This window comes from Oncorhynchus clarkii, chromosome 2 (assembly GCF_045791955.1).
Source record: "Oncorhynchus clarkii lewisi isolate Uvic-CL-2024 chromosome 2, UVic_Ocla_1.0, whole genome shotgun sequence".
Lineage (NCBI taxonomy): Eukaryota > Metazoa > Chordata > Actinopteri > Salmoniformes > Salmonidae > Oncorhynchus > Oncorhynchus clarkii.
The window spans coordinates 4,163,508-4,188,409 of NC_092148.1; the positions used below are offsets into that span (position 1 = coordinate 4,163,508).

Genomic DNA, 24,902 nt, shown 5'->3' on the forward strand with positions numbered 1-24,902 from the left:
TACTGGCAAATTCTTTTTAATCCTTTTCATATGAAGATAAATAATTAAGAGAAATTATAGATAAAACGTATCGGTGCTCATCGGCCATTGGACATAAACATTACACAGCAAGTTGGAAATTGTAAATTCAACAATGAGGGGTTTAGAAGGACTCAGTGGCTAACTGCAATCATTACAAAGCAATCACTAGCCTGCTATTCAGTGGAGTGGCTGTGTGGTCACAAGTCCGGGTTTAAGGGTCTCTTTTCCAGGCTTAAAAGGATAAACATTCCACATTGACCATGCTGTCAATCCAGCATGACATCTGCCTTTTTCCAAAACAACTGGAAACTCAGAACTGACTGCTGTTGGGACTCTGCTGTTGGGACTCCACTGATAGCCAGGTGTAGCAGTGGTAAGATGTGGGGACTGCTGTTGGGACTCTGCTGTTGGGACTCCACTGATAGCCAGGTGTTGCAGTGGTAAGATGTGGGGACTGCTGTTAAGGCTCTGCTGTTGGGACTCTGCTGTAAGGGCTCTGCTGTTGGGACTCTGCTGTGAGGGCTCTGCTGTTAGGGCTCTGCTGTAAGGGCCTACATAAAGCTGTCCCAACAGTTTGTGGACAACATTTGTCACCGTTATAGTGCAGTTAATGTATTGTTTAGTGTTGTGGGTTTGCTGGCATGCATCTCAAAAAATATAAATATTTTTGCCCCTCCAAGATTTACATGCTAAAATCACCACTGATAATGATTGGGGATTTACATTCGTGAGGTAAAGGACTGCGTTTGATTTTTTTCCCAGAATGCACTTGTTCCCTTTGTAAAAAACAATGTATGACTCCATTGGGATTGACTGTAAAGTAATGTCATTAAAATGATGTGAATGGCAGTCAAACAGTATAAAATGACAGAAGTTCCCTCTGGGGAAAAATGGAGTAATTCCATTCTACTCTAATTAACGATTTTGAAATGTGCCACTGAAACAAATTACTTCTCACAAAGTTAATTATGTTCTAACACCCCCCCCCCCCCCCCCTAATTGAAAGGGCAATGTCTGGTTTTGTCAGCATGATTAAATAAAGAAATCATAAAAAGTGCATTTGAGACCAATGCTGAATGGTGTCCATAGAGCCACTTTTGAGCCCTAATGGCTGGCTAGTGGCATCGGAGGTCATTCAGGTTCAATAGCACTGAAGGAAACTGACATCCACCCATAGATATTGTATGTCAATGTGAGGTACTGATTCACCAGACACTTAGCAGCACCCGTGGCTCATCTCTTTAACACAACAATATTGTAAATAGCATCTACTCTGTAACTTTTGGTCCCTGAACCTTGAAGGGTAGGGTGGGGAGGGAGAGAAGGTAGGGTGGGGAGGGAAGGTAGGGTGGGGAGGGGTGGGGAGCGAGGGAGAGAATAGGTGGGGAGGGAGGGAGGGGGGAGGGAAGGTAGGGTGGGAGGGAAGGGGAGGGGGAGGGAAGGTAGGGTGGGGAGGGAAGGGGTGGGGAGCAAGGGAAGGTAGGGTGGGAGGGAGGGAAGGGGTGGGGAGGGAGGGAGGGGGAGGGAAGGGGTGGGGAGCGAGGGAAGGGGAGGGAGGGAGGGAGGAAGGGGAGGGAGGGAGGGAGGGAGGGAGGGAGGGAGGGAGGGAGGGAGGGAGGGAGGGAGGGAGGGAGGGAGGGAGGGAGGGAGGGAGGGAGGGAGGGAGGGAGAGGGAAGGTAGGGTGGGGAGGGAAGGGGTGGGAAAGGAGGGAGGGAAGGGTGGGGAGGGAAGGAAGGAGGGAGGTGAAAGGAGAGAAGAAGGGAGGGTTGGCCTGGCCCTTGTTTGAAAGAACAGCTTCTCTATAGATAGAGGTCAGAGGAGAGCAGCTGGAGAGGAGAGATGGAGCTAGCTCTGCTATCTGAGGTTAGCCTAGCATACCTAGCTAGCTGCACTCACAGGTGCTCTGGGTGACTCTGTAGACAGGAGATCATTTCCTGTACCGGCTTGCCCTCGAAACAGATCTGATACACTGCCACAAACAGAGGGAACCTGGGAAAGACACAACAGAATGACACAAGAGTTAAAATAGAAACATACAACCACCTCTCTCATCATTAGATCAAGTCTGGGCTCATGGCCGGGACCACAGGGATTAATACAGGTGGGATGGGTGACAGACTACATTTGGCGAGGTACTGTATCTTTATCGATCAGAGAGAGAGAGAGAGAAAGAGAGAGAGAGAGAAAGAGAGAGAGAGAGAGAAAGAGACAGAGAAAGAGAGAGAGACAGAGAGAGAGACAGAGAGAGAGACAGAGAAAGAGAGAGAGAGACTCACTTATCCACCAGTCCCTTCTGTTTGAGGATGTGGTAGACTTCAGCTGAGGTAGCAGGACCCTGGAGCTTCTGCCCATTCAACATCTCCTGCTCCAGGACCTCAATAGTCTAGCAGGGAGGCAAATACAGGACATATTACCATGTATCTGTGTAGGAGTTAGGCCTATTCTGTTTACGTTGCCATGGGGTGGTGTAATGTTGTTATGGGGTGGTGTAACTTTGTCATGGGGTGGTTAACGTTGCCATGGAGTGGTGTAATGTTGACATGGGGTGGTGTAATGTTGACATGGGGTAGTGTAACGTTGTCATGGGGTGGTGTAACTTTGTCATGGGTTGGTGTAATGTTGTCATGGGGTGGTGTAATGTTGACATGGGTGGTGTAATGTTGACATGGGTGGTGTAATGTTGACATGGGGTGGTGTAATGTTGCCAGGGGGTGGTGTAACGTTGCCATGGGGTGGTGTAATGTTGCCATGGGGTGGTGTAACGTTGTCATGGGGTGGTGTAACGTTGCCATGGGGTGGTGTAACGTTGCCACGGGGTTGTGTAATGTTGTCATGGGGTGGTGTAATGTTGTCATGGGGTGGTGTAATGTTGCCAAGGGGTGGTGTAACGTTGCCATGGGGTGGTGTAACGTTGTCATGGGGTGGTGTAACGTTGCCACGGGGTGGTGTAATGTTGTCATGGGGTGCCATGGGGTGGTGTAACGTTGCCATGGGGTGGTGTAACGTTGCCATGGGGTGGTGTAACGTTGCCATGGGGTCAGTCAGCCGGCACTAACCCAGGTCTGGTGTAGAGTTGGACGTTGGTCCTTACCTTTCCTGTCTTGGCGAAGGCCTCGGCCACGCGTCGGTTGCGTCCTCCATAGCAGGTCGTGATGAGGTCAGCCACGCCGCAGCTCTCCAGGAAGGTTGCAGAGGAGACGACGCCATCTTTACTGAAGAGCTTAGCGAAGGCTATCATCTCCATCAGTCCTAGTCTGATTACCGCTGCCTTGGTGTTGTCCCCACACCTCAGCCCATCACAGAACCCTGCTCCTACCGCTACGATGTTCTGAGGAAGAGAGAAGGAAACATACAGGCAACAGGTTATTACCACGACATTACCATTTTACAATGGAAGTATCCATATTACCATGCACATACACACACTGGGCCGGGTACTTAAGAGTTACCTTCAGGGCTCCACAGAGCTCTACAGTGTATTAGAGTTACCTACAGAGCTCTACAGTGTATTAGAGTTACCTTCAGGGCTCCACAGAGCTCTAAAGTGTATTAGAGTTACCTTCAGGGCTCTACAGTGTATTAGAGTTACCTTCAGGGCTCCACAGGGCTCTACAGTGTATTAGAGTTACCTTCAGGGCTCCACAGAGCTCTATTAGAGTTACCTAAAGGGCTCCACAGTGTATTAGAGTTACCTTGAGGGCTCCACAGAGCTCTACAGTGTATTAGAGTTACCTACAGAGCTCTACAGTGTATTAGAGTTACCTTCAGGGCTCCACAGAGCTCTAAAGTGTATTAGAGTTACCTTCAGGGCTCTACAGTGTATTAGAGTTACCTTCAGGGCTCCATAGGGCTCTACAGTGTATTAGAGTTACCTTCAGGGCTCCACAGAGCTCTATTAGAGTTACCTAAAGGGCTCCACAGTGTATTAGAGTTACCTTGAGGGCTCCACAGAGCTCTACAGTGTATTAGAGTTACCTTCAGGGCTCCACAGAGCTCTACAGTGTATTAGAGTAACCTACAGGGCTCCACAGAGCTCTACAGTGTATTAGAGTTACCTTCAGGGCTCCACAGAGCTCTACAGTGTATTAGAGTTACCTACAGGGCTCAGCAGAGCTCTACAGTGTATTAGAGTTACCTACAGGGCTCCACAGAGCTCTACAGTGTATTAGAGTTACCTTCAGGGCTCCACAGGGCTCTACAGTGTATTAGAGTTTCCTACGGGGCTCCACAGAGCTCTACAGTGTATTAGAGTTACCTACAGGGCTCCACAGAGCTCTACAGTGTATTAGAGTTACCTTCAGGGCTCCACAGAGCTCTACAGTGTATTAGAGTTACCTACAGGGCTCCACAGAGCTCTACAGTGTATTAGAGTTACCTACAGGGCTCCACAGAGCTCTAGAGTGTATTAGAGTTACCTTCAGGGCTCCACAGGGCTCTACAGTGTATTAGAGTTACCTACAGGGCTCCACAGAGCTCTACAGTGTATTATAGTTACCTACAGGGCTCCACAGAGCTCTACAGTGTATTAGAGTTACCTTCAGGGCTCCACAGAGCTCTACAGTGTATTAGAGTTACCGACAGGGCTCCGCAGAGCTCTACAGTGTATTAGAGTTACCTACAGGGCTCCACAGAGCTCTACAGTGTATTAGAGTTACCGACAGGGCTCCGCAGAGCTCTACAGTGTATTAGAGTTACCTACAGGGCTCTACAGTGTATTAGAGTTACCTACAGGGCTCCACAGAGCTCTACAGTGTATTAGAGTTACCTACAGGGCTCCACAGTGTATTAGAGTTACCTACAGGGCTCCACAGAGCTCTACAGTGTATTAGAGTTACCTACAGGGCTCCACAGAGCTCTACAGTGTATTAGAGTTACATTCAGGGCTCCACAGAGCTCCACAGTGTATTATAGTTACCTACAGGGCTCCACAGAGCTCTACAGTGTATTAGAGTTACATTCAGGGCTCCACAGAGCTCTACAGTGTATTAGAGTTACCTACAGGGCTCCACAGAGCTCTAGAGTGTATTAGAGTTACCTTCAGGGCTCCACAGGGCTCTACAGTGTATTAGAGTTACCTACAGGGCTCCACAGAGCTCTACAGTGTATTATAGTTACCTACAGGGCTCCACAGAGCTCTACAGTGTATTAGAGTTACCTTCAGGGCTCCACAGAGCTCTACAGTGTATTAGAGTTACCGACAGGGCTCCGCAGAGCTCTACAGTGTATTAGAGTTACCTACAGGGCTCCACAGAGCTCTACAGTGTATTAGAGTTACCGACAGGGCTCCGCAGAGCTCTACAGTGTATTAGAGTTACCTACAGGGCTCTACAGTGTATTAGAGTTACCTACAGGGCTCCACAGAGCTCTACAGTGTATTAGAGTTACCTACAGGGCTCCACAGTGTATTAGAGTTACCTACAGGGCTCCACAGAGCTCTACAGTGTATTAGAGTTACCTACAGGGCTCCACAGAGCTCTACAGTGTATTAGAGTTACATTCAGGGCTCCACAGAGCTCCACAGTGTATTATAGTTACCTACAGGGCTCCACAGAGCTCTACAGTGTATTAGAGTTACATTCAGGGCTCCACAGAGCTCTACAGTGTATTAGAGTTACCTACAGGGCTCCACAGAGCTCTACAGTGTATTAGAGTTACCTACAGGGCTCCACAGTGTATTAGAGTTACCTTGAGGGCTCCACAGAGCTCTACAGTGTATTAGAGTTACTTACAGGGCTCCACAGAGCTCTACAGTGTATTAGAGTTAATTTGAGGGCTCCACAGAGCTCTACAGTGTATTAGAGTTACCTACAGGGCTCCACAGAGCTCTACAGTGTATTAGAGTTACCTTGAGGGCTCCACAGAGCTCTACAGTGTCTGCATCATCCACCACTGTGATCCTGAAGTTAGGAGTCTGCAGGAGCTCCTTGAAGAGCAGGCCGTTCTCCATGATCTTACTGCCTGGTAAAGAAACACGTTTTTACATCCCAACACATAGCCAGCCTATCGCTCCATCTCTGTCAAAGCTTTGTCGTAATTACTATCTATCTCATTCCACATAGTTATCAAATAACATCACAGCTTTGTTTTACATTCCTGTATAGAAATGTCTTGGCAATTATGTTGATAAATGATGCTGGGGGTTTTCTTACCGATGGTGGTCTCACAGAACTTCTCTGCTGCCACCTCGTTGGCGATGTTAGCTCCCATCAGAACACTGACGTCTATAGCCATCTTCTCCCTGATTATGTCCGAGATGAGCTTCAGGCCCTCCGGACCTTCGTCTATTCCCTGTGGGGACAAGAGACAGCTACATGGTTCAATAGTGTTTCTCGTTCCATTTGTTTTACAGGGCAACGTGAGAGAACAGATCAAAGGAAGTGAGACAACCTGAAAGACGACATTGACAGAGAGGAGTGAGGAGGCAGCTAGTTCCGTGGAGAGAGAGGTGAGAGGTGGAGAGAGGTGTCACTAGTGTTTAGTGGTTAGTGGTTAGCGAGACATGTTACTAGTGTTTAGTGAGAGGTGTTACTAGTGTGTAGTGGCTAGTGAGAGGTGTTATTAGTGTTTAGTGAGAGGTGTTACTAGTAGTTAGTGGTTAGTGAGAGGTGTAATTAGTGTTTAGTGGTTAGTGAGAGGTGTTACTAGTGGTTAGTGAGAGGTGTTACTAGTGGTTAGTGAGAGGTGTTACTAGTGGTTAGTGAGAGGTGTTACTAGTGGTTAGTGAGAGGTGTTACTAGTGGTTAGTGAGAGGTGTTACTAGTGGTTAGTGAGAGGTGTTACTAGTGGTTAGTGAGAGGTGTTACTAGTGGTTAGTGAGAGGTGTTACTAGTGGTTAGTGAGAGGTGTTACTAGTGGTTAGTGGTTAGTGAGAGGTGTTACTAGTGGTTAGTGAGAGGTGTTACTAGTGGTTAGTGGTTAGTGAGAGGTGTTACTAGTGGTTAGTGAGGGGTGTTACTAGTGGTTAGTGGTTAGTGAGAGGTGTTACTAGTGTTTAGTGGTTAGTGAGAGGTGTTACTAGTGGTTAGTGGTTAGTGAGAGGTGTTACTAGTGGTTAGTGAGAGGTGTTACTAGTGGTTAGTGAGGGGTGTTACTAGTGGTTAGTGGTTAGTGAGAGGTGTTACTAGTGTTTAGTGGTTAGTGAGAGGTGTTAGTGGTTAGTGGTTAGTGAGAGGTGTTACTAGTGTTTAGTGAGAGGTGTTGTTAGTGTTTAGTGAGAGGTGTTGTTAGTGGTTAGTGAGGGGTGTTACTAGTGGTTAGTGTTTAGTGAGAGGTGTTACTAGTGGTTAGTGAGGGGTGTTACTAGTGGTTAGTGGTTAGTGAGAGGTGTTACTAGTGTTTAGTGGTTAGTGAGAGGTGTTACTAGTGGTTAGTGAGAGGTGTTACTAGTGTTTAGTGAGGGGTGTTACTAGTGGTTAGTGGTTAGTGAGAGGTGTTACTAGTGTTTAGTGGTTAGTGAGAGGTGTTACTAGTGGTTAGTGAGAGGTGTTACTATTGTTTAGTGAGGGGTGTTACTAGTGGTTAGTGGTTAGTGAGAGGTGTTACTAGTGGTTAGTGTTTAGTGAGAGGTGTTACTAGTGTTTAGTGGTTAGTGAGAGGTGTTACTAGTGGTTAGTGAGAGGTGTTACTAGTGGTTAGTGAGAGGTGTTACTAGTGTTTAGTGTTTAGTGAGAGGTGTTACTAGTGTTTAGTGAGAGTTGTTACTAGTGGTTAGTGGTTAGTGAGAGGTGTTACTAGTGGTTAGTGGTTAGTGAGAGGTGTCACTAGTGGTTAGTGGTTAGTGAGAGGTGTTTTTAGTGTTTTGTGAGAGGTGTTACTAGTGGTTAGTGGTTAGTGAGAGGTGTTACTAGTGTTTAGTGAGAGGTGTTACTAGTGGTTAGTGGTTAGTGAGAGGTGTTACAAGTGGTTAGTGGTTAGTGAGAGGTGTTACTAGTAGTTAGTGGTTAGTGAGAGGTGTTACTAGTAGTTAGTGGTTAGTGTGAGGTGTTACTAGTAGTTAGTGGTTAGTGGTTAGTGAGAGGTGTTACTAGTGGTTAGTGAGAGGTGTTATTAGTGGTTAGTGGTTAGTGAGAGGTGTTACTAGTGTTTAGTGGTTAGTGAGAGGTGTTACTAGTGGTTAGTGGTTAGTGAGAGGTGTTACTAGCAGTTAGTGGTTAGTGAGAGGTGTTACTAGTGGTTAGTGGTTAGTGAGAGGTGTTACTAGTGGTTAGTGAGAGGTGTTACTAGTAGTTAGTGGTTAGTGAGAGGTGTTACTAGTGGTTAGTGGTTAGTGAGAGGTGTTACTAGTGGTTAGTGGTTAGTGAGAGGTGTTACTAGTGGTTAGTGAGAGGTGTTACTAGTGGTTAGTGAGAGGTGTTACTAGTGGTTAGTGAGAGGTGTTACTAGTGGTTAGTGGTTAGTGTTTAGTGAGAGGTGTTACTAGTGTTTAGTGGTTAGTGAGAGGTGTTACTAGTGGTTAGTGGTTAGTGTTTAGTGAGAGGTGTTACTAGTGGTTAGTGAGAGGTGTTACTAGTGGTTAGTGAGAGGTGTTACTAGTGGTTAGTGAGAGGTGTTACTAGTGGTTAGTGGTTAGTGAGAGGTGTTACTAGTAGTTAGTGAGAGGTGTTACTAGTGTTTATTGGTTAGTGAGAGGTGTTACTAGTGTTTAGTGAGAGGTGTTACTAGTAGTTAGTGTTTAGTGAGAGGTGTTACTAGTAGTTAGTGGTTAGTGTGAGGTGTTACTAGTAGTTAGTGGTTAGTGGTTAGTGAGAGGTGTTACTAGTGGTTAGTGAGAGGTGTTACCAGTGTTTAGTGGTTAGTGGTTAGTGAGAGGTGTTACAAGTGGTTATTGGTTAGTGAGAGGTGTTACTAGTAGTTAGTGGTTAGTGTGAGGTGTTACTAGTGGTTAGTGAGAGGTGTTACCAGTGTTTAGTGGTTAGTGGTTAGTGAGAGGTGTTACTAGTGGTTAGTGGTTAGTGAGAGGTGTTACTAGTGTTTAGTGGTTAGTGAGAGGTGTTACTAGTGTTTAGTGGTTAGTGAGAGGTGTTACTAGTGTTTAGTGGTTAGTGAGAGATGTTACTAGTGGTTAGTGGTTAGTGAGAGGTGTTACTAATGTTTAGTGGTTAGTGAGAGGTGTTACTAGTGGTTAGTGGTTAGTGAGAGGTGTTACTAGTGGTTAGTGGTTAGTGAGAGGTGTTACTAGCAGTTAGTGGTTAGTGAGAGGTGTTACTAGCAGTTAGTGGTTAGTGAGAGGTGTTACTAGTGGTTAGTGGTTAGTGAGAGGTGTTACTAGTGGTTAGTGGTTAGTGAGAGGTGTTACTAGTGGTTAGTGGTTAGTGAGAGGTGTTACTAGTGGTTAGTGGTTAGTGAGAGGTGTTACTAGTGGTTAGTGGTTAGTGAGAGGTGTTACTAGTGGTTAGTGGTCAGTGAGAGGTGTTACTAGTGGTTAGTGTTTAGTGAGAGGTGTTACTAGTGGTTAGTGTTTAGTGAGAGGTGTTGCTAGTAGTTAGTGGTTAGTGAGAGGTGTTACTAGTGGTTAGTGAGAGGTGTTACTAGTGGTTAGTGAGAGGTGTTACTAGTGGTTAGTGGTTAGTGTTTAGTGAGAGGTGTTACTAGTGTTTAGTGGTTAGTGAGAGGTGTTACTAGTGGTTAGTGGTTAGTGTTTAGTGAGAGGTGTTACTAGTGGTTAGTGAGAGGTGTTACTAGTGGTTAGTGAGAGCTGTTACTAGTGGTTAGTGGTTAGTGAGAGGTGTTACTAGTAGTTAGTGGTTAGTGAGAGGTGTTACTAGTGGTTAGTGAGAGGTGTTACTAGTGGTTAGTAGTTAGTGGTTAGTGAGAGGTGTTACTAGTGGTTAGTGAGAGGTGTTACTAGTGGTTAGTGGTTAGTGTTTAGTGAGAGGTGTTACTAGTGTTTAGTGGTTAGTGAGAGGTGTTACTAGTGGTTAGTGGTTAGTGTTTAGTGAGAGGTGTTACTAGTGGTTAGTGAGAGGTGTTACTAGTGGTTAGTGAGAGGTGTTACTAGTGGTTAGTGGTTAGTGAGAGGTGTTACTAGTAGTTAGTGGTTAGTGAGAGGTGTTACTAGTGTTTAGTGGTTAGTGAGAGGTGTTACTAGTGTTTAGTGAGAGGTGTTACTAGTAGTTAGTGGTTAGTGAGAGGTGTTACTAGTGGTTAGTGATTAGTGAGAGGTGTTACTAGTGTTTAGTGGTTAGTGAGAGGTGTTGCTAGTGTTACTAGTGATTAGTGAGAGATGTTACTAGTGTTTAGTGGTTAGTGAGAGGTGTTACTAGTGGTTAGTGGTTAGTGAGAGGTGTTACTAGTGTTTAGTGAGAGGTGTTACTAGTAGTTAGTGGTTAGTGTGAGGTGTTACTAGTAATTAGTGGTTAGTGGTTAGTGAGAGGTGTTACTAGTGGTTAGTGAGAGGTGTTACCAGTGTTTAGTGGTTAGTGGTTAGTGAGAGGTGTTACAAGTGGTTAGTGGTTAGTGAGAGGTGTTACTAGTAGTTAGTGGTTAGTGTGAGGTGTTACTAGTAGTTAGTGGTTAGTGGTTAGTGAGAGGTGTTACTAGTGGTTAGTGAGAGGTGTTACCAGTGTTTAGTGGTTAGTGGTTAGTGAGAGGTGTTACTAGTGGTTAGTGGTTAGTGAGAGGTGTTACTAGTGTTTAGTGGTTAGTGAGAGGTGTTACTAGTGTTTAGTGGTTAGTGAGAGGTGTTACTAGTGGTTAGTGGTTAGTGAGAGGTGTTACTAATGTTTAGTGGTTAGTGAGAGGTGTTACTAGTGGTTAGTGGTTAGTGAGAGGTGTTACTAGCGGTTAGTGGTTAGTGAGAGGTGTTACTAGCAGTTAGTGGTTAGTGAGAGGTGTTACTAGTGGTTAGTGGTTAGTGAGAGGTGTTACTAGTGGTTAGTGGTTAGTGAGAGGTGTTACTAGTGGTTAGTGGTTAGTGAGAGGTGTTACTAGTGTTTAGTGGTTAGTGAGAGGTGTTACTAGTGGTTAGTGGTTAGTGAGAGGTGTTACTAGTGGTTACTGGTTAGTGAGAGGTGTTACTAGTGGTTAGTGGTCAGTGAGAGGTGTTACTAGTGGTTAGTGTTTAGTGAGAGGTGTTACTAGTGGTTAGTGTTTAGTGAGAGGTGTTGCTAGTAGTTAGTGGTTAGTGAGAGGTGTTACTAGTGGTTAGTGAGAGGTGTTACTAGTGGTTAGTGAGAGGTGTTACAAGTGGTTAGTGGTTAGTGAGAGGTGTTACTAGTAGTTAGTGGTTAGTGTGAGGTGTTACTAGTAGTTAGTGGTTAGTGAGAGGTGTTACTAGTGGTTAGTGAGAGGTGTTACCAGTGTTTAGTGGTTAGTGGTTAGTGAGAGGTGTTACTAGTGGTTAGTGGTTAGTGAGAGGTGTTACTAGTGTTTAGTGGTTAGTGAGAGGTGTTATTAGTGTTTAGTGGTTAGTGAGAGGTGTTACTAGTGTTTAGTGGTTAGTGAGAGATGTTACTAGTGGTTAGTGGTTAGTGAGAGGTGTTACTAATGTTTAGTGGTTAGTGAGAGGTGTTACTAGTGGTTAGTGGTTAGTGAGAGGTGTTACTAGTGGTTAGTGGTTAGTGAGAGGTGTTACTAGCAGTTAGTGGTTAGTGAGAGGTGTTACTAGTGTTTAGTAGTTAGTGAGAGGTGTTACTAGTGGTTAGTGAGAGGTGTTACCAGTGTTTAGTGGTTAGTGGTTAGTGAGAGGTGTTACTAGTGGTTAGTGGTTAGTGAGAGGTGTTACTAGTGTTTAGTGGTTAGTGAGAGGTGTTATTAGTGTTTAGTGGTTAGTGAGAGGTGTTACTAGTGTTTAGTGGTTAGTGAGAGATGTTACTAGTGGTTAGTGGTTAGTGAGAGGTGTTACTAGTGTTTAGTGGTTAGTGAGAGGTGTTACTAGTGTTTAGTGGTTAGTGAGAGATGTTACTAGTGGTTAGTGGTTAGTGAGAGGTGTTACTAATGTTTAGTGGTTAGTGAGAGGTGTTACTAGTGGTTAGTGGTTAGTGAGAGGTGTTACTAGTGGTTAGTGGTTAGTGAGAGGTGTTACTAGCAGTTAGTGGTTAGTGAGAGGTGTTACTAGCAGTTAGTGGTTAGTGAGAGGTGTTACTAGTGGTTAGTGGTTAGTGAGAGGTGTTACTAGTGGTTAGTGGTTAGTGAGAGGTGTTACTAGTGGTTAGTGGTTAGTGAGAGGTGTTACTAGTGGTTAGTGGTTAGTGAGAGGTGTTACTAGTGGTTACTGGTTAGTGAGAGGTGTTACTAGTGGTTAGTGGTCAGTGAGAGGTGTTACTAGTGGTTAGTGTTTAGTGAGAGGTGTTACTAGTGGTTAGTGTTTAGTGAGAGGTGTTGCTAGTAGTTAGTGGTTAGTGAGAGGTGTTACTAGTGGTTAGTGAGAGGTGTTACTAGTGGTTAGTGAGAGGTGTTACTAGTGGTTAGTGGTTAGTGTTTAGTGAGAGGTGTTACTAGTGTTTAGTGGTTAGTGAGAGGTGTTACTAGTGGTTAGTGGTTAGTGTTTAGTGAGAGGTGTTACTAGTGGTTAGTGAGAGGTGTTACTAGTGGTTAGTGAGAGCTGTTACTAGTGGTTAGTGGTTAGTGAGAGGTGTTACTAGTAGTTAGTGGTTAGTGAGAGGTGTTACTAGTGGTTAGTGAGAGGTGTTACTAGTGGTTAGTAGTTAGTGGTTAGTGAGAGGTGTTACTAGTGGTTAGTGAGAGGTGTTACTAGTGGTTAGTGGTTAGTGTTTAGTGAGAGGTGTTACTAGTGTTTAGTGGTTAGTGAGAGGTGTTACTAGTGGTTAGTGGTTAGTGTTTAGTGAGAGGTGTTACTAGTGGTTAGTGAGAGGTGTTACTAGTGGTTAGTGAGAGGTGTTACTAGTGGTTAGTGGTTAGTGAGAGGTGTTACTAGTAGTTAGTGGTTAGTGAGAGGTGTTACTAGTGTTTAGTGGTTAGTGAGAGGTGTTACTAGTGTTTAGTGAGAGGTGTTACTAGTAGTTAGTGGTTAGTGAGAGGTGTTACTAGTGGTTAGTGATTAGTGAGAGGTGTTACTAGTGTTTAGTGGTTAGTGAGAGGTGTTGCTAGTGTTACTAGTGATTAGTGAGAGATGTTACTAGTGTTTAGTGGTTAGTGAGAGGTGTTACTAGTGGTTAGTGGTTAGTGAGAGGTGTTACTAGTGTTTAGTGAGAGGTGTTACTAGTAGTTAGTGGTTAGTGTGAGGTGTTACTAGTAATTAGTGGTTAGTGGTTAGTGAGAGGTGTTACTAGTGGTTAGTGAGAGGTGTTACCAGTGTTTAGTGGTTAGTGGTTAGTGAGAGGTGTTACAAGTGGTTAGTGGTTAGTGAGAGGTGTTACTAGTAGTTAGTGGTTAGTGTGAGGTGTTACTAGTAGTTAGTGGTTAGTGGTTAGTGAGAGGTGTTACTAGTGGTTAGTGAGAGGTGTTACCAGTGTTTAGTGGTTAGTGGTTAGTGAGAGGTGTTACTAGTGGTTAGTGGTTAGTGAGAGGTGTTACTAGTGTTTAGTGGTTAGTGAGAGGTGTTACTAGTGTTTAGTGGTTAGTGAGAGGTGTTACTAGTGGTTAGTGGTTAGTGAGAGGTGTTACTAATGTTTAGTGGTTAGTGAGAGGTGTTACTAGTGGTTAGTGGTTAGTGAGAGGTGTTACTAGCGGTTAGTGGTTAGTGAGAGGTGTTACTAGCAGTTAGTGGTTAGTGAGAGGTGTTACTAGTGGTTAGTGGTTAGTGAGAGGTGTTACTAGTGGTTAGTGGTTAGTGAGAGGTGTTACTAGTGGTTAGTGGTTAGTGAGAGGTGTTACTAGTGTTTAGTGGTTAGTGAGAGGTGTTACTAGTGGTTAGTGGTTAGTGAGAGGTGTTACTAGTGGTTACTGGTTAGTGAGAGGTGTTACTAGTGGTTAGTGGTCAGTGAGAGGTGTTACTAGTGGTTAGTGTTTAGTGAGAGGTGTTACTAGTGGTTAGTGTTTAGTGAGAGGTGTTGCTAGTAGTTAGTGGTTAGTGAGAGGTGTTACTAGTGGTTAGTGAGAGGTGTTACTAGTGGTTAGTGAGAGGTGTTACAAGTGGTTAGTGGTTAGTGAGAGGTGTTACTAGTAGTTAGTGGTTAGTGTGAGGTGTTACTAGTAGTTAGTGGTTAGTGAGAGGTGTTACTAGTGGTTAGTGAGAGGTGTTACCAGTGTTTAGTGGTTAGTGGTTAGTGAGAGGTGTTACTAGTGGTTAGTGGTTAGTGAGAGGTGTTACTAGTGTTTAGTGGTTAGTGAGAGGTGTTATTAGTGTTTAGTGGTTAGTGAGAGGTGTTACTAGTGTTTAGTGGTTAGTGAGAGATGTTACTAGTGGTTAGTGGTTAGTGAGAGGTGTTACTAATGTTTAGTGGTTAGTGAGAGGTGTTACTAGTGGTTAGTGGTTAGTGAGAGGTGTTACTAGTGGTTAGTGGTTAGTGAGAGGTGTTACTAGCAGTTAGTGGTTAGTGAGAGGTGTTACTAGTGTTTAGTAGTTAGTGAGAGGTGTTACTAGTGGTTAGTGGTTAGTGAGAGGTGTTACTGGTTAGTGAGAGGTGTTACTAGTGGTTAGTGGTCAGTGAGAGGTGTTACTAGTGGTTAGTGTTTAGTGAGAGGTGTTACTAGTGGTTAGTGTTTAGTGAGAGGTGTTGCTAGTAGTTAGTGGTTAGTGAGAGGTGTTACTAGTGGTTAGTGAGAGGTGTTACTAGTGGTTAGTGAGAGGTGTTACTAGTGGTTAGTGGTTAGTGTTTAGTGAGAGGTGTTACTAGTGTTTAGTGGTTAGTGAGAGGTGTTACTAGTGGTTAGTGGTTAGTGTTTAGTGAGAGGTGTTCCTAGTGGTTAGTGAGAGGTGTTACTAGTGGTTAGTGAGAGGTGTTACTAGTGGTTAGTGGTTAGTGAGAGGTGTTACTAGTAGTTAGTGGTTAGTGAGAGGTGTTACTAGTGGTTAGTGAGAGGTGTTACTAGTGGTTAGTAGTTAGTGGTTAGTGAGAGGTGTTACTAGTGGTTAGTGAGAGGTGTTACTAGTGGTTAGTGGTTAGTGTTTAGTGAGAGGTGTTACTAGTGTTTAGTGGTTAGTGAGAGGTGTTACTAGTGGTTAGTGAGAGGTGTTACTAGTGGTTAGTGAGAGGTGTTACTAGTGGCTAGTGGTTAGTGAGAGGTGTTACTAGTAGTTAGTGGTTAGTGAGAGGTGTTACTAGTGTTTAGTGGTTAGTGAGTGGTGTTACTAGTGTTTAGTGAGAGGTGTTACTAGTAGTTAGTGGTTAGTGAGAGGTGTTACTAGTGGTTAGTGATTAGTGAGAGGTGTTACTAGTGTTTAGTGGTTAGTGAGAGGTGTTACTAGTGTTACTAGTGATTAGTGAGAGATGTTACTAGTGTTTAGTGGTTAGTGAGAGGTGTTACTAGTGGTTAGTGAGAGGTGTCACTAGTGGTTAGTGGTTAGTGAGAGGTGTTACTAGTGGTTAGTGGTTAGTGAGAGGTGTTACTAGTGGTTAGTGGTTAGTGAGAGGTGTTACTAGTGGTTAGTGATTAGTGAGAGGTGTTACTAGTGGTTAGTGAGAGGTGTTACTAGTGGTTAGTGGTTAGTGAGAGGTGTTACTAGTGGTTAGTGGTTAGTGAGAGGTGTTACTAGCAGTTAGTGGTTAGTGAGAGGTGTTACTAGCAGTTAGTGGTTAGTGAGAGGTGTTACTAGTGGTTAGTGGTTAGTGAGAGGTGTTACTAGTGGTTAGTGAGAGGTGTTACCAGTGTTTAGTGGTTAGTGGTTAGTGAGAGGTGTTACTAGTGGTTAGTGGTTAGTGAGAGGTGTTACTAGTGTTTAGTGGTTAGTGAGAGGTGTTACTAGTGTTTAGTGGTTAGTGAGAGGTGTTACTAGTGTTTAGTGGTTAGTGAGAGATGTTACTAGTGGTTAGTGGTTAGTGAGAGGTGTTACTAATGTTTAGTGGTTAGTGAGAGGTGTTACTAGTGGTTAGTGGTTAGTGAGAGGTGTTACTAGTGGTTAGTGGTTAGTGAGAGGTGTTACTAGCAGTTAGTGGTTAGTGAGAGGTGTTACTAGCAGTTAGTGGTTAGTGAGAGGTGTTACTAGTGGTTAGTGGTTAGTGAGAGGTGTTACTAGTGGTTAGTGGTTAGTGAGAGGTGTTACTAGTGGTTAGTGGTTAGTGAGAGGTGTTACTAGTGGTTAGTGGTTAGTGAGAGGTGTTACTAGTGGTTACTGGTTAGTGAGAGGTGTTACTAGTGGTTAGTGGTCAGTGAGAGGTGTTACTAGTGGTTAGTGTTTAGTGAGAGGTGTTACTAGTGGTTAGTGTTTAGTGAGAGGTGTTGCTAGTAGTTAGTGGTTAGTGAGAGGTGTTACTAGTGGTTAGTGAGAGGTGTTACTAGTGGTTAGTGAGAGGTGTTACTAGTGGTTAGTGGTTAGTGTTTAGTGAGAGGTGTTACTAGTGTTTAGTGGTTAGTGAGAGGTGTTACTAGTGGTTAGTGGTTAGTGTTTAGTGAGAGGTGTTACTAGTGGTTAGTGAGAGGTGTTACTAGTGGTTAGTGAGAGCTGTTACTAGTGGTTAGTGGTTAGTGAGAGGTGTTACTAGTAGTTAGTGGTTAGTGAGAGGTGTTACTAGTGGTTAGTGAGAGGTGTTACTAGTGGTTAGTAGTTAGTGGTTAGTGAGAGGTGTTACTAGTGGTTAGTGAGAGGTGTTACTAGTGGTTAGTGGTTAGTGTTTAGTGAGAGGTGTTACTAGTGTTTAGTGGTTAGTGAGAGGTGTTACTAGTGGTTAGTGGTTAGTGTTTAGTGAGAGGTGTTACTAGTGGTTAGTGAGAGGTGTTACTAGTGGTTAGTGAGAGGTGTTACTAGTGGTTAGTGGTTAGTGAGAGGTGTTACTAGTAGTTAGTGGTTAGTGAGAGGTGTTACTAGTGTTTAGTGGTTAGTGAGAGGTGTTACTAGTGTTTAGTGAGAGGTGTTACTAGTAGTTAGTGGTTAGTGAGAGGTGTTACTAGTGGTTAGTGATTAGTGAGAGGTGTTACTAGTGTTTAGTGGTTAGTGAGAGGTGTTGCTAGTGTTACTAGTGATTAGTGAGAGATGTTACTAGTGTTTAGTGGTTAGTGAGAGGTGTTACTAGTGGTTAGTGGTTAGTGAGAGGTGTTACTAGTGTTTAGTGAGAGGTGTTACTAGTAGTTAGTGGTTAGTGTGAGGTGTTACTAGTAATTAGTGGTTAGTGGTTAGTGAGAGGTGTTACTAGTGGTTAGTGAGAGGTGTTACCAGTGTTTAGTGGTTAGTGGTTAGTGAGAGGTGTTACAAGTGGTTAGTGGTTAGTGAGAGGTGTTACTAGTAGTTAGTGGTTAGTGTGAGGTGTTACTAGTAGTTAGTGGTTAGTGGTTAGTGAGAGGTGTTACTAGTGGTTAGTGAGAGGTGTTACCAGTGTTTAGTGGTTAGTGGTAAGTCAGAGGTGTTACTAGTGGTTAGTGGTTAGTGAGAGGTGTTACTAGTGTTTAGTGGTTAGTGAGAGGTGTTACTAGTGTTTAGTGGTTAGTGAGAGGTGTTACTAGTGGTTAGTGGTTAGTGAGAGGTGTTACTAATGTTTAGTGGTTAGTGAGAGGTGTTACTAGTGGTTAGTGGTTAGTGAGAGGTGTTACTAGCGGTTAGTGGTTAGTGAGAGGTGTTACTAGCAGTTAGTGGTTAGTGAGAGGTGTTACTAGTGGTTAGTGGTTAGTGAGAGGTGTTACTAGTGGTTAGTGGTTAGTGAGAGGTGTTACTAGTGGTTAGTGGTTAGTGAGAGGTGTTACTAGTGTTTAGTGGTTAGTGAGAGGTGTTACTAGTGGTTAGTGGTTAGTGAGAGGTGTTACTAGTGGTTACTGGTTAGTGAGAGGTGTTACTAGTGGTTAGTGGTCAGTGAGAGGTGTTACTAGTGGTTAGTGTTTAGTGAGAGGTGTTACTAGTGGTTAGTGTTTAGTGAGAGGTGTTGCTAGTAGTTAGTGGTTAGTGAGAGGTGTTACTAGTGGTTAGTGAGAGGTGTTACTAGTGGTTAGTGAGAGGTGTTACAAGTGGTTAGTGGTTAGTGAGAGGTGTTACTAGTAGTTAGTGGTTAGTGTGAGGTGTTACTAGTAGTTAGTGGTTAGTGAGAGGTGTTACTAGTGGTTAGTGAGAGGTGTTACCAGTGTTTAGTGGTTAGTGGTTAGTGAGAGGTGTTACTAGTGGTTAGTGGTTAGTGAGAGGTGTTACTAGTGTTTAGTGGTTAGTGAGAGGTGTTATTAGTGTTTAGTGGTTAGTGAGAGGTGTTACTAGTGTTTAGTGGTTAGTGAGAGATGTTACTAGTGGTTAGTGGTTAGTGAGAGGTGTTACTAATGTTTAGTGGTTAGTGAGAGGTGTTACTAGTGGTTAGTGGTTAGTGAGAGGTGTTACTAGTGGTTAGTGGTTAGTGAGAGGTGTTACTAGCAGTTAGTGGTTAGTGAGAGGTGTTACTAGTGTTTAGTAGTTAGTGAGAGGTGTTACTAGTGGTTAGTGGTTAGTGAGAGGTGTTACTGGTTAGTGAGAGGTGTTACTAGTGGTTAGTGGTCAGTGAGAGGTGTTACTAGTGGTTAGTGTTTAGTGAGAGGTGTTACTAGTGGTTAGTGTTTAGTGAGAGGTGTTGCTAGTAGTTAGTGGTTAGTGAGAGGTGTTACTAGTGGTTAGTGAGAGGTGTTACTAGTGGTTAGTGAGAGGTGTTACTAGTGGTTAGTGGTTAGTGTTTAGTGAGAGGTGTTACTAGTGTTTAGTGGTTAGTGAGAGGTGTTACTAGTGGTTAGTGGTTAGTGTTTAGTGAGAGGTGTTCCTAGTGGTTAGTGAGAGGTGTTACTAGTGGTTAGTGAGAGGTGTTACTAGTGGTTAGTGGTTAGTGAGAGGTGTTACTAGTAGTTAGTGGTTAGTGAGAGGTGTTACTAGTGGTTAGTGAGAGGTGTTACTAGTGGTTAGTAGTTAGTGGTTAGTGAGAGGTGTTACTAGTGGTTAGTGAGAGGTGTTACTAGTGGTTAGTGCGAGGTGTTACTAGTGGTTAGTGGTTAGTGTTTAGTGAGAGGTGTTACTAGTGTTTAGTGGTTAGTGAGAGGTGTTACTAGTGGTTAGTGAGAGGTGTTACTAGTGGTTAGTGAGAGGTGTTACTAGTGGCTAGTGGTTAGTGAGAGGTGTTACTAGTAGTTAGTGGTTAGTGAGAGGTGTTACTAGTGTTTAGTGGTTAGTGAGTGGTGTTACTAGTGTTTAGTGAGAGGTGTTACTAGTAGTTAGTGGTTAGTGAGAGGTGTTACTAGTGGTTAGTGATTAGTGAGAGGTGTTACTAGTGTTTAGTGGTTAGTGAGAGGTGTTACTAGTGTTACTAGTGATTAGTGAGAGATGTTACTAGTGTTTAGTGGTTAGTGAGAGGTGTTACTAGTGGTTAGTGAGAGGTGTCACTAGTGGTTAGTGGTTAGTGAGAGGTGTTACTAGTGGTTAGTGGTTAGTGAGAGGTGTTACTAGTGGTTAGTGGTTAGTGAGAGGTGTTACTAGTGGTTAGTGATTAGTGAGAGGTGTTACTAGTGGTTAGTGAGAGGTGTTACTAGTGGTTAGTGAGAGGTGTTACTAGTGGTTAGTGAGAGGTGTTACTAGTGTTACTAGTGATTAGTGAGAGATGTTACTAGTGTTTAGTGGTTAGTGAGAGGTGTTACTAGTGGTTAGTGAGAGGTGTTACTAGTGGTTAGTGGTTAGTGAGAGGTGTTACTAGTGGTTAGTGGTTAGTGAGAGGTGTTACTAGTGGTTAGTGGTTAGTGAGAGGTGTTACTAGTGGTTAGTGGTTAGTGAGAGGTGTTACTAGTGGTTAGTGATTAGTGAGAGGTGTTACTAGTGGTTAGTGATTAGTGAGAGGTGTTACTAGTGGTTAGTGGTTAGTGAGAGGTGTTACTAGTGGTTAGTGATTAGTGAGAGGTGTTACTATTGTTTGTTATGTGTTTGTTAGTAAAAAACATCCATTCAGAGACACACAGAGACAGTCAGACTGCTGTCTCAACTCCACATATGAGGGCTTCTCACAGACAGACAGACAGACAGACACTACAGTAGATCCAGAGTAAGCTACTCTACTCCCTCTGATATTAGCCTTCTCTCTCCTGCAGACGTTAACTCAATCTGGGACAGAGATGGGAGTACCGAGAGGAGAGCACATCATGTCCCCGCAAAACATCGCTCTTGAAATATTCCAACATCATAAGCCAGACGTGGGAGTTTAGCTGCCCCGGAGAGAGACAGAACCAGCTGGTGACAGAAACAAACTAGGCCAGGCCAAGGCCCTGTGGACTTGTTTTCTAGACACACACTGACACACAGAGGACAAACACTTCCTGAATAACTAGAACCCTGTAGAAGTAGTTGTAACTGATTGAAGACTAGACATGAATAAATTAATAGATAGTAGAGAGACAAGGCTGAATAACTAGAACCCTGTAGAAGTAGTTGTAACTGATTGAATACTAGACATTAATACATTAATAGATAGTAAAGAGACAAGGCTGAATAAGAGCTTATTAAATTAATCCCAACACCATAATCGTCTGATTACATTCTTGGAGAACGGGAAGACTGTCCTCTCCAAAAAAACTAATGAGCCTGTAGTTAATTATGTAGTAATAGTTTTACAAGCCTCTCCACTCAAATAAAGCTTCTCAGAATCCCCTGGCTCCTGAACCACACAAATCCCTCTTTACAAAGGCCCTGCTCTGGCCCAATCCAGAGGTTTAACACAAGGCCCCGCTCTGGCCCAATCCAGAGGTTTAACACAAGGCCCTGCTCTGGCCCAATCCAAATCAAATCAAATTGTATTTGATTGGGCCCTGCTCTGGCCCAATCCAGAGGTTTAACACAAGGCCCCGCTCTGGCCCAATCCAGAGGTTTAACACAAGGCCCTGCTCTGGCCCAATCCAGAGGTTTAACACAAGGCCCTGCTCTGGCCCAATCCAGAGGTTTAACACAAGACCCCGCTCTGGCCCAATCCAGAGGTTTAACACAAGGCCCTGCTCTGGCCCAATCCAAATCAAATCAAATTTTATTTGATTGGGCCCTGCTCTGGCCCAATCCAGAGGTTTAACACAAGGCCCCGCTCTGGCCCAATCCAGAGGTTTAACACAAGGCCCTGCTCTGGCCCAATCCAGAGGTTTAACACAAGGCCCTGCTCTGGCCCAATCCAGAGGTTTAACACAAGGCCCTGCTCTGGCCCAATCCAGAGGTTTAACACAAGGCCCTGCTCTGGCCCAATCCAGAGGTTTAACACAAGGCCCTGCTCTGGCCCAATCCAGAGGTTTAAAACAAGGCCCTGCTCTGGCCCAATCCAGAGGTTTAACACAAGGCCCTGCTCTGGCCCAATCCAGAGGTTTAACACAAGGCCCTGCTCTGGCCCAATCCAGAGGTTTAACACAAGGCCCTGCTCTGGCCCAATCCAGAGGTTTAACACAAGGCCCCGCTCTGGCCCAATCCAGAGCTTTAACACAAGGCCCCGCTCTGGCCCAATCCAGAGGTTTAACACAAGGCCCCGCTCTGGCCCAATCCAGAGGTTTAACACAAGGCCCTGCTCTGGCCCAATCCAGAGGTTTAACACAAGGCCCTGCTCTGGCCCAATCCAGAGGTTTAACACAAGGCCCTGCTCTGGCCCAATCCAGAGGTTTAACACAAGGCCCCGCTCTGGCCCAATCCTGAGGTTTAACACAAGGCCCCGCTCTGGCCCAATCCAGAGGTTTAACACAAGGCCCTGCTCTGGCCCAATCCAGAGGTTTAACACAAGGCCCTGCTCTGGCCCAATCCAGAGGTTTAACACAAGGCCCTGCTCTGGCCCAATCCAGAGGTTTAACACAAGGCCCTGCTCTGGCCCAATCCAGAGGTTTAACACAAGGCCCTGCTCTGGCCCAATCCAGAGGTTTAACACAAGGCCCTGCTCTGGCCCAATCCAGAGGTTTAACACAAAAAGAGGAGAGAGAACCATGACACAGTTATAAAGATGTTCTAACTACATAATCTGATGTAAAAGATGGTTATTTTAAACTGCATACATGTATGGCAGATCTAGGTAGAGCATGGCAGAGAGACCATATATATATATATATATATATATATATATATATATATATATATTATTTTTTTCACCTTTATTTAACCAGGTAGGCCAGTTGAGAACAAGTTCTCATTTACAATTGCGACCTGGCCAAGATAAAGCAAAGCAGTTCGACAGATACAACGACACAGAGTTACACATGGAGTAAAACAAACATACAGTCAATAATACAGTAGAAACAAGTCTATATACGATGTGAGCAAATGAGGTGAGATAAGGGAGGTAAAGGCAAAAAAAAGGCCATGGTGGCAAAGTAGATACAATATAGCAAGTAAAACACTGGAATGGTAGATTTGCAGTGGAAGAATGTGCAAAGTAGAAATAAAAATAATGGGGTGCAAAGGAGCATATGAGCCATTAGATAAAACAGCTCTTGTGGACAGCCTACGTAAACATTCAGCATCTAACCAAATTACACAAGATTTTAGTTTCGTGGTTTAATCGAGATATTTAAACAAAACAACCGGCCAAGAAACCCAATGGGTTTAACACTGAGGTCAGGACAGGTAGTGTTTTCTACCCTGCTGTCACTGAGGTCAGGACAGGTAGTGTTTTCTACCCTGCTGTCACTGAGGTCAGGACAGCTAGTGTTTTCTACCCTGCTGTCACTGAGGTCAGGACAGCTAGTGTTTTCTACCCTGCTGTCACTGAGGTCAGGACAGGTAGTGTTTTCTACCCTGCTGTCACTGAGGTCTGGACAGGTAGTGTTTTCTACCCTGCTGTCACTGAGGTCAGGACAGGTAGTGTTTTCTACCCTGCTGTCACTGAGGTCAGGACAGCTAGTGTTTTCTACCCTGCTGTCACTGAGGTCAGGACAGGTAGTGTTTTCTACCCTGCTGTCACTGAGGTCAGGACAGCTAGTGTTTTCTACCCTGCTGTCACTGAGGTCAGGACAGGTAGTGTTTTCTACCCTGCTGTCACTAAGGTCAGGACAGGTAGTGTTTTCTACCCTGCTGTCACTGAGGTCAAGACAGGTAGTGTTTTCTACCCTGCTGTCACTGAGGTCAAGACAGGCAGACTGGGACCAGAGTGGTTGGTGATGGTGTTAGTGAGGAGAAGCAGGAGGAGAACACTGAGAAATGACAGGGTTCCATATAGCCTTATAAGGAGGAGGAGAACACTGAGAAATGACAGGGTTCCATATAGCCTTATAAGGAGGAGGAGAACACTGAGAAATGACAGGGCTCCTTATAGCCTTATAAGGAGGAGGAGAACACTGAGAAATGGCAGGGCTCCATAGAGCCTTATAAGGAGGAGGAGGACACTGAGAAATGACAGGGCTCCTTATAGCCTTATAAGGAGGAGGAGAACACTGAGAAATGACAGGGCTCCTTATAGCCTTGTGTGTTTTAGGTTGGAGAGTAAACATATGAGTAGGATGTTTGGCGGCATGAAACTCTTACCTTAATGAGTGTGATTCCCCTGGCCTGAGAGGAGACACAGCCCACCATCTCATCACACAGCTTCCTGATGAACTGGTGAGGAACCACGAACACTAGGAGGTCAGCCCCCTCAGCAGCATCCTGGAGCTGAGGTACAGCCACCTGTTGAGAGGGAAGGAGGGTGAGAGCGGGGGTGAGAGAGAGAGAGGAAAGGAGGGAAGGAGGGTGAGAGAGAGAGAGAGAGAGGGAAGGAGGGTGAGAGGGGGGGTGAGATAGAGAGAGAAAGAGAGAGAAGGAGGGTGAGGGGGGGTGAGAGAGAGAGAGAGAGAGAGAGAGAGAGAGAGAGAGAGAGAGAGAGAGAGAGAGAGAGAGGGAAGGAGGGTGAGAGAGAGAGAGAAGGAGGGTGAGAAAGAGAGAGGGGGGGTGGAGAAAGAGAGAGAGGGTGGGTGGGTGGGTGGATGAGGGGGGTTGGTGATGGTGTAAACTACAAGCTTTCAGTCTTTGTTTAAACTCATTTCTGTTCAGACAGTCCTCTTACCACATTGTCAGGCAGTCTGTATCCAGGCAGGTACTTGACATTCTCATGGTCTGTGTTGATGATGTCTGTGAGATTCCTGCCGTTCACGTTCTCCTCAAACACCCACATCTTGACTGTGGTGGCGAAACGCTGCAGGGCCTGAGCATTACTGCCGATTATCCTGGCAACGGCTGAACCCCTGTAGGGAACAAGAATCATCGATGTACACTACAGTGCTCTACAACTTACCATTTACCATCGTCCTGTGGCAAGAGACAATAGCAAAAACAATCTAAATTATTATCTTAACTGTTCACCGTTATTTTAGAATGGGATAACCTATCAAATTCAGTCTTGTCCTTTGTCAAGAATTTGCTCATGTCATAAACATTATCCTTTAAACATTATCCTACAGAAATGCATTGTCGTCCCCTCAACATAAGTGGATTCAAAACCCCACGTTGCTCTCCTGCTCATGTTCTCCTTGACAATAGCTACAATGTAACGTCGATGTTATACAACGGATCCGCGCTCGCCTCTGCGCCAGAGAGAGATATACCTAACGTTACATTGTAAGAGACAGACACTGGCAGCTAATGCTGCTCTATCTGGCCAGCTAGTCCTGTAACATCTATCTGACCAGCTAGCCCTGTAACATCTATCTGACCATCTCTATAGAGTGCATGTCATCGACAGGAGCAACAGTGATCATTGACAGTGACTGAACTCACCAGTTTCCAGAGCCGACAATGCACACTTTCAGAGGAGACGCCATTTGGAGATTTTTCCTATATGTTTCTGGAGAAGAAACTGTTCAAAAATGTATTGCTTCCGAAGATATAGATAACTAATGACAGATGATATGAGGAGTGGATTTATGGAGAGGAGACTAGAGAGAGCGCCTCTAGGCTACTACAGACTGAACTACT

At 44.6% G+C, this 24,902-nt stretch overlaps 1 protein-coding gene across 1 annotated transcript; it reads right to left on the reverse strand.

Moving 5' to 3' along the window:
* On the reverse strand, positions 1-24,902 carry LOC139378801 (glycerol-3-phosphate dehydrogenase 1-like protein). The gene is made up of 8 exons (XM_071121317.1): positions 24,705-24,902; positions 23,995-24,172; positions 23,478-23,618; positions 6,172-6,310; positions 5,868-5,980; positions 3,114-3,350; positions 2,299-2,405; positions 1-2,011 (listed from the first exon to the last, which is right to left on the reverse strand). Exons 1-8 carry the CDS (start codon positions 24,746-24,748, stop codon positions 1,915-1,917), a joined length of 1,056 nt encoding a protein of 351 aa, XP_070977418.1. The 5' UTR covers positions 24,749-24,902; the 3' UTR covers positions 1-1,914.

Excerpts from the sequence above, each read along its gene's own strand:
- LOC139378801 (XM_071121317.1), bottom strand. The coding sequence starts at position 24,748 with ATGGCGTCTCCTCTGAAAGTGTGCATTGTCGGCTCTGGAAACTG. Across the intron at positions 5,981-6,171 it reads GTTCTGTGAGACCACCATCG|GCAGTAAGATCATGGAGAAC; the intron begins GTAAGAAAACCC and ends TTTCTTTACCAG. Across the intron at positions 3,351-5,867 it reads AGCTCTGTGGAGCCCTCAAG|AACATCGTAGCGGTAGGAGC; the intron begins GTAACTCTAATA and ends TCTCTTCCTCAG.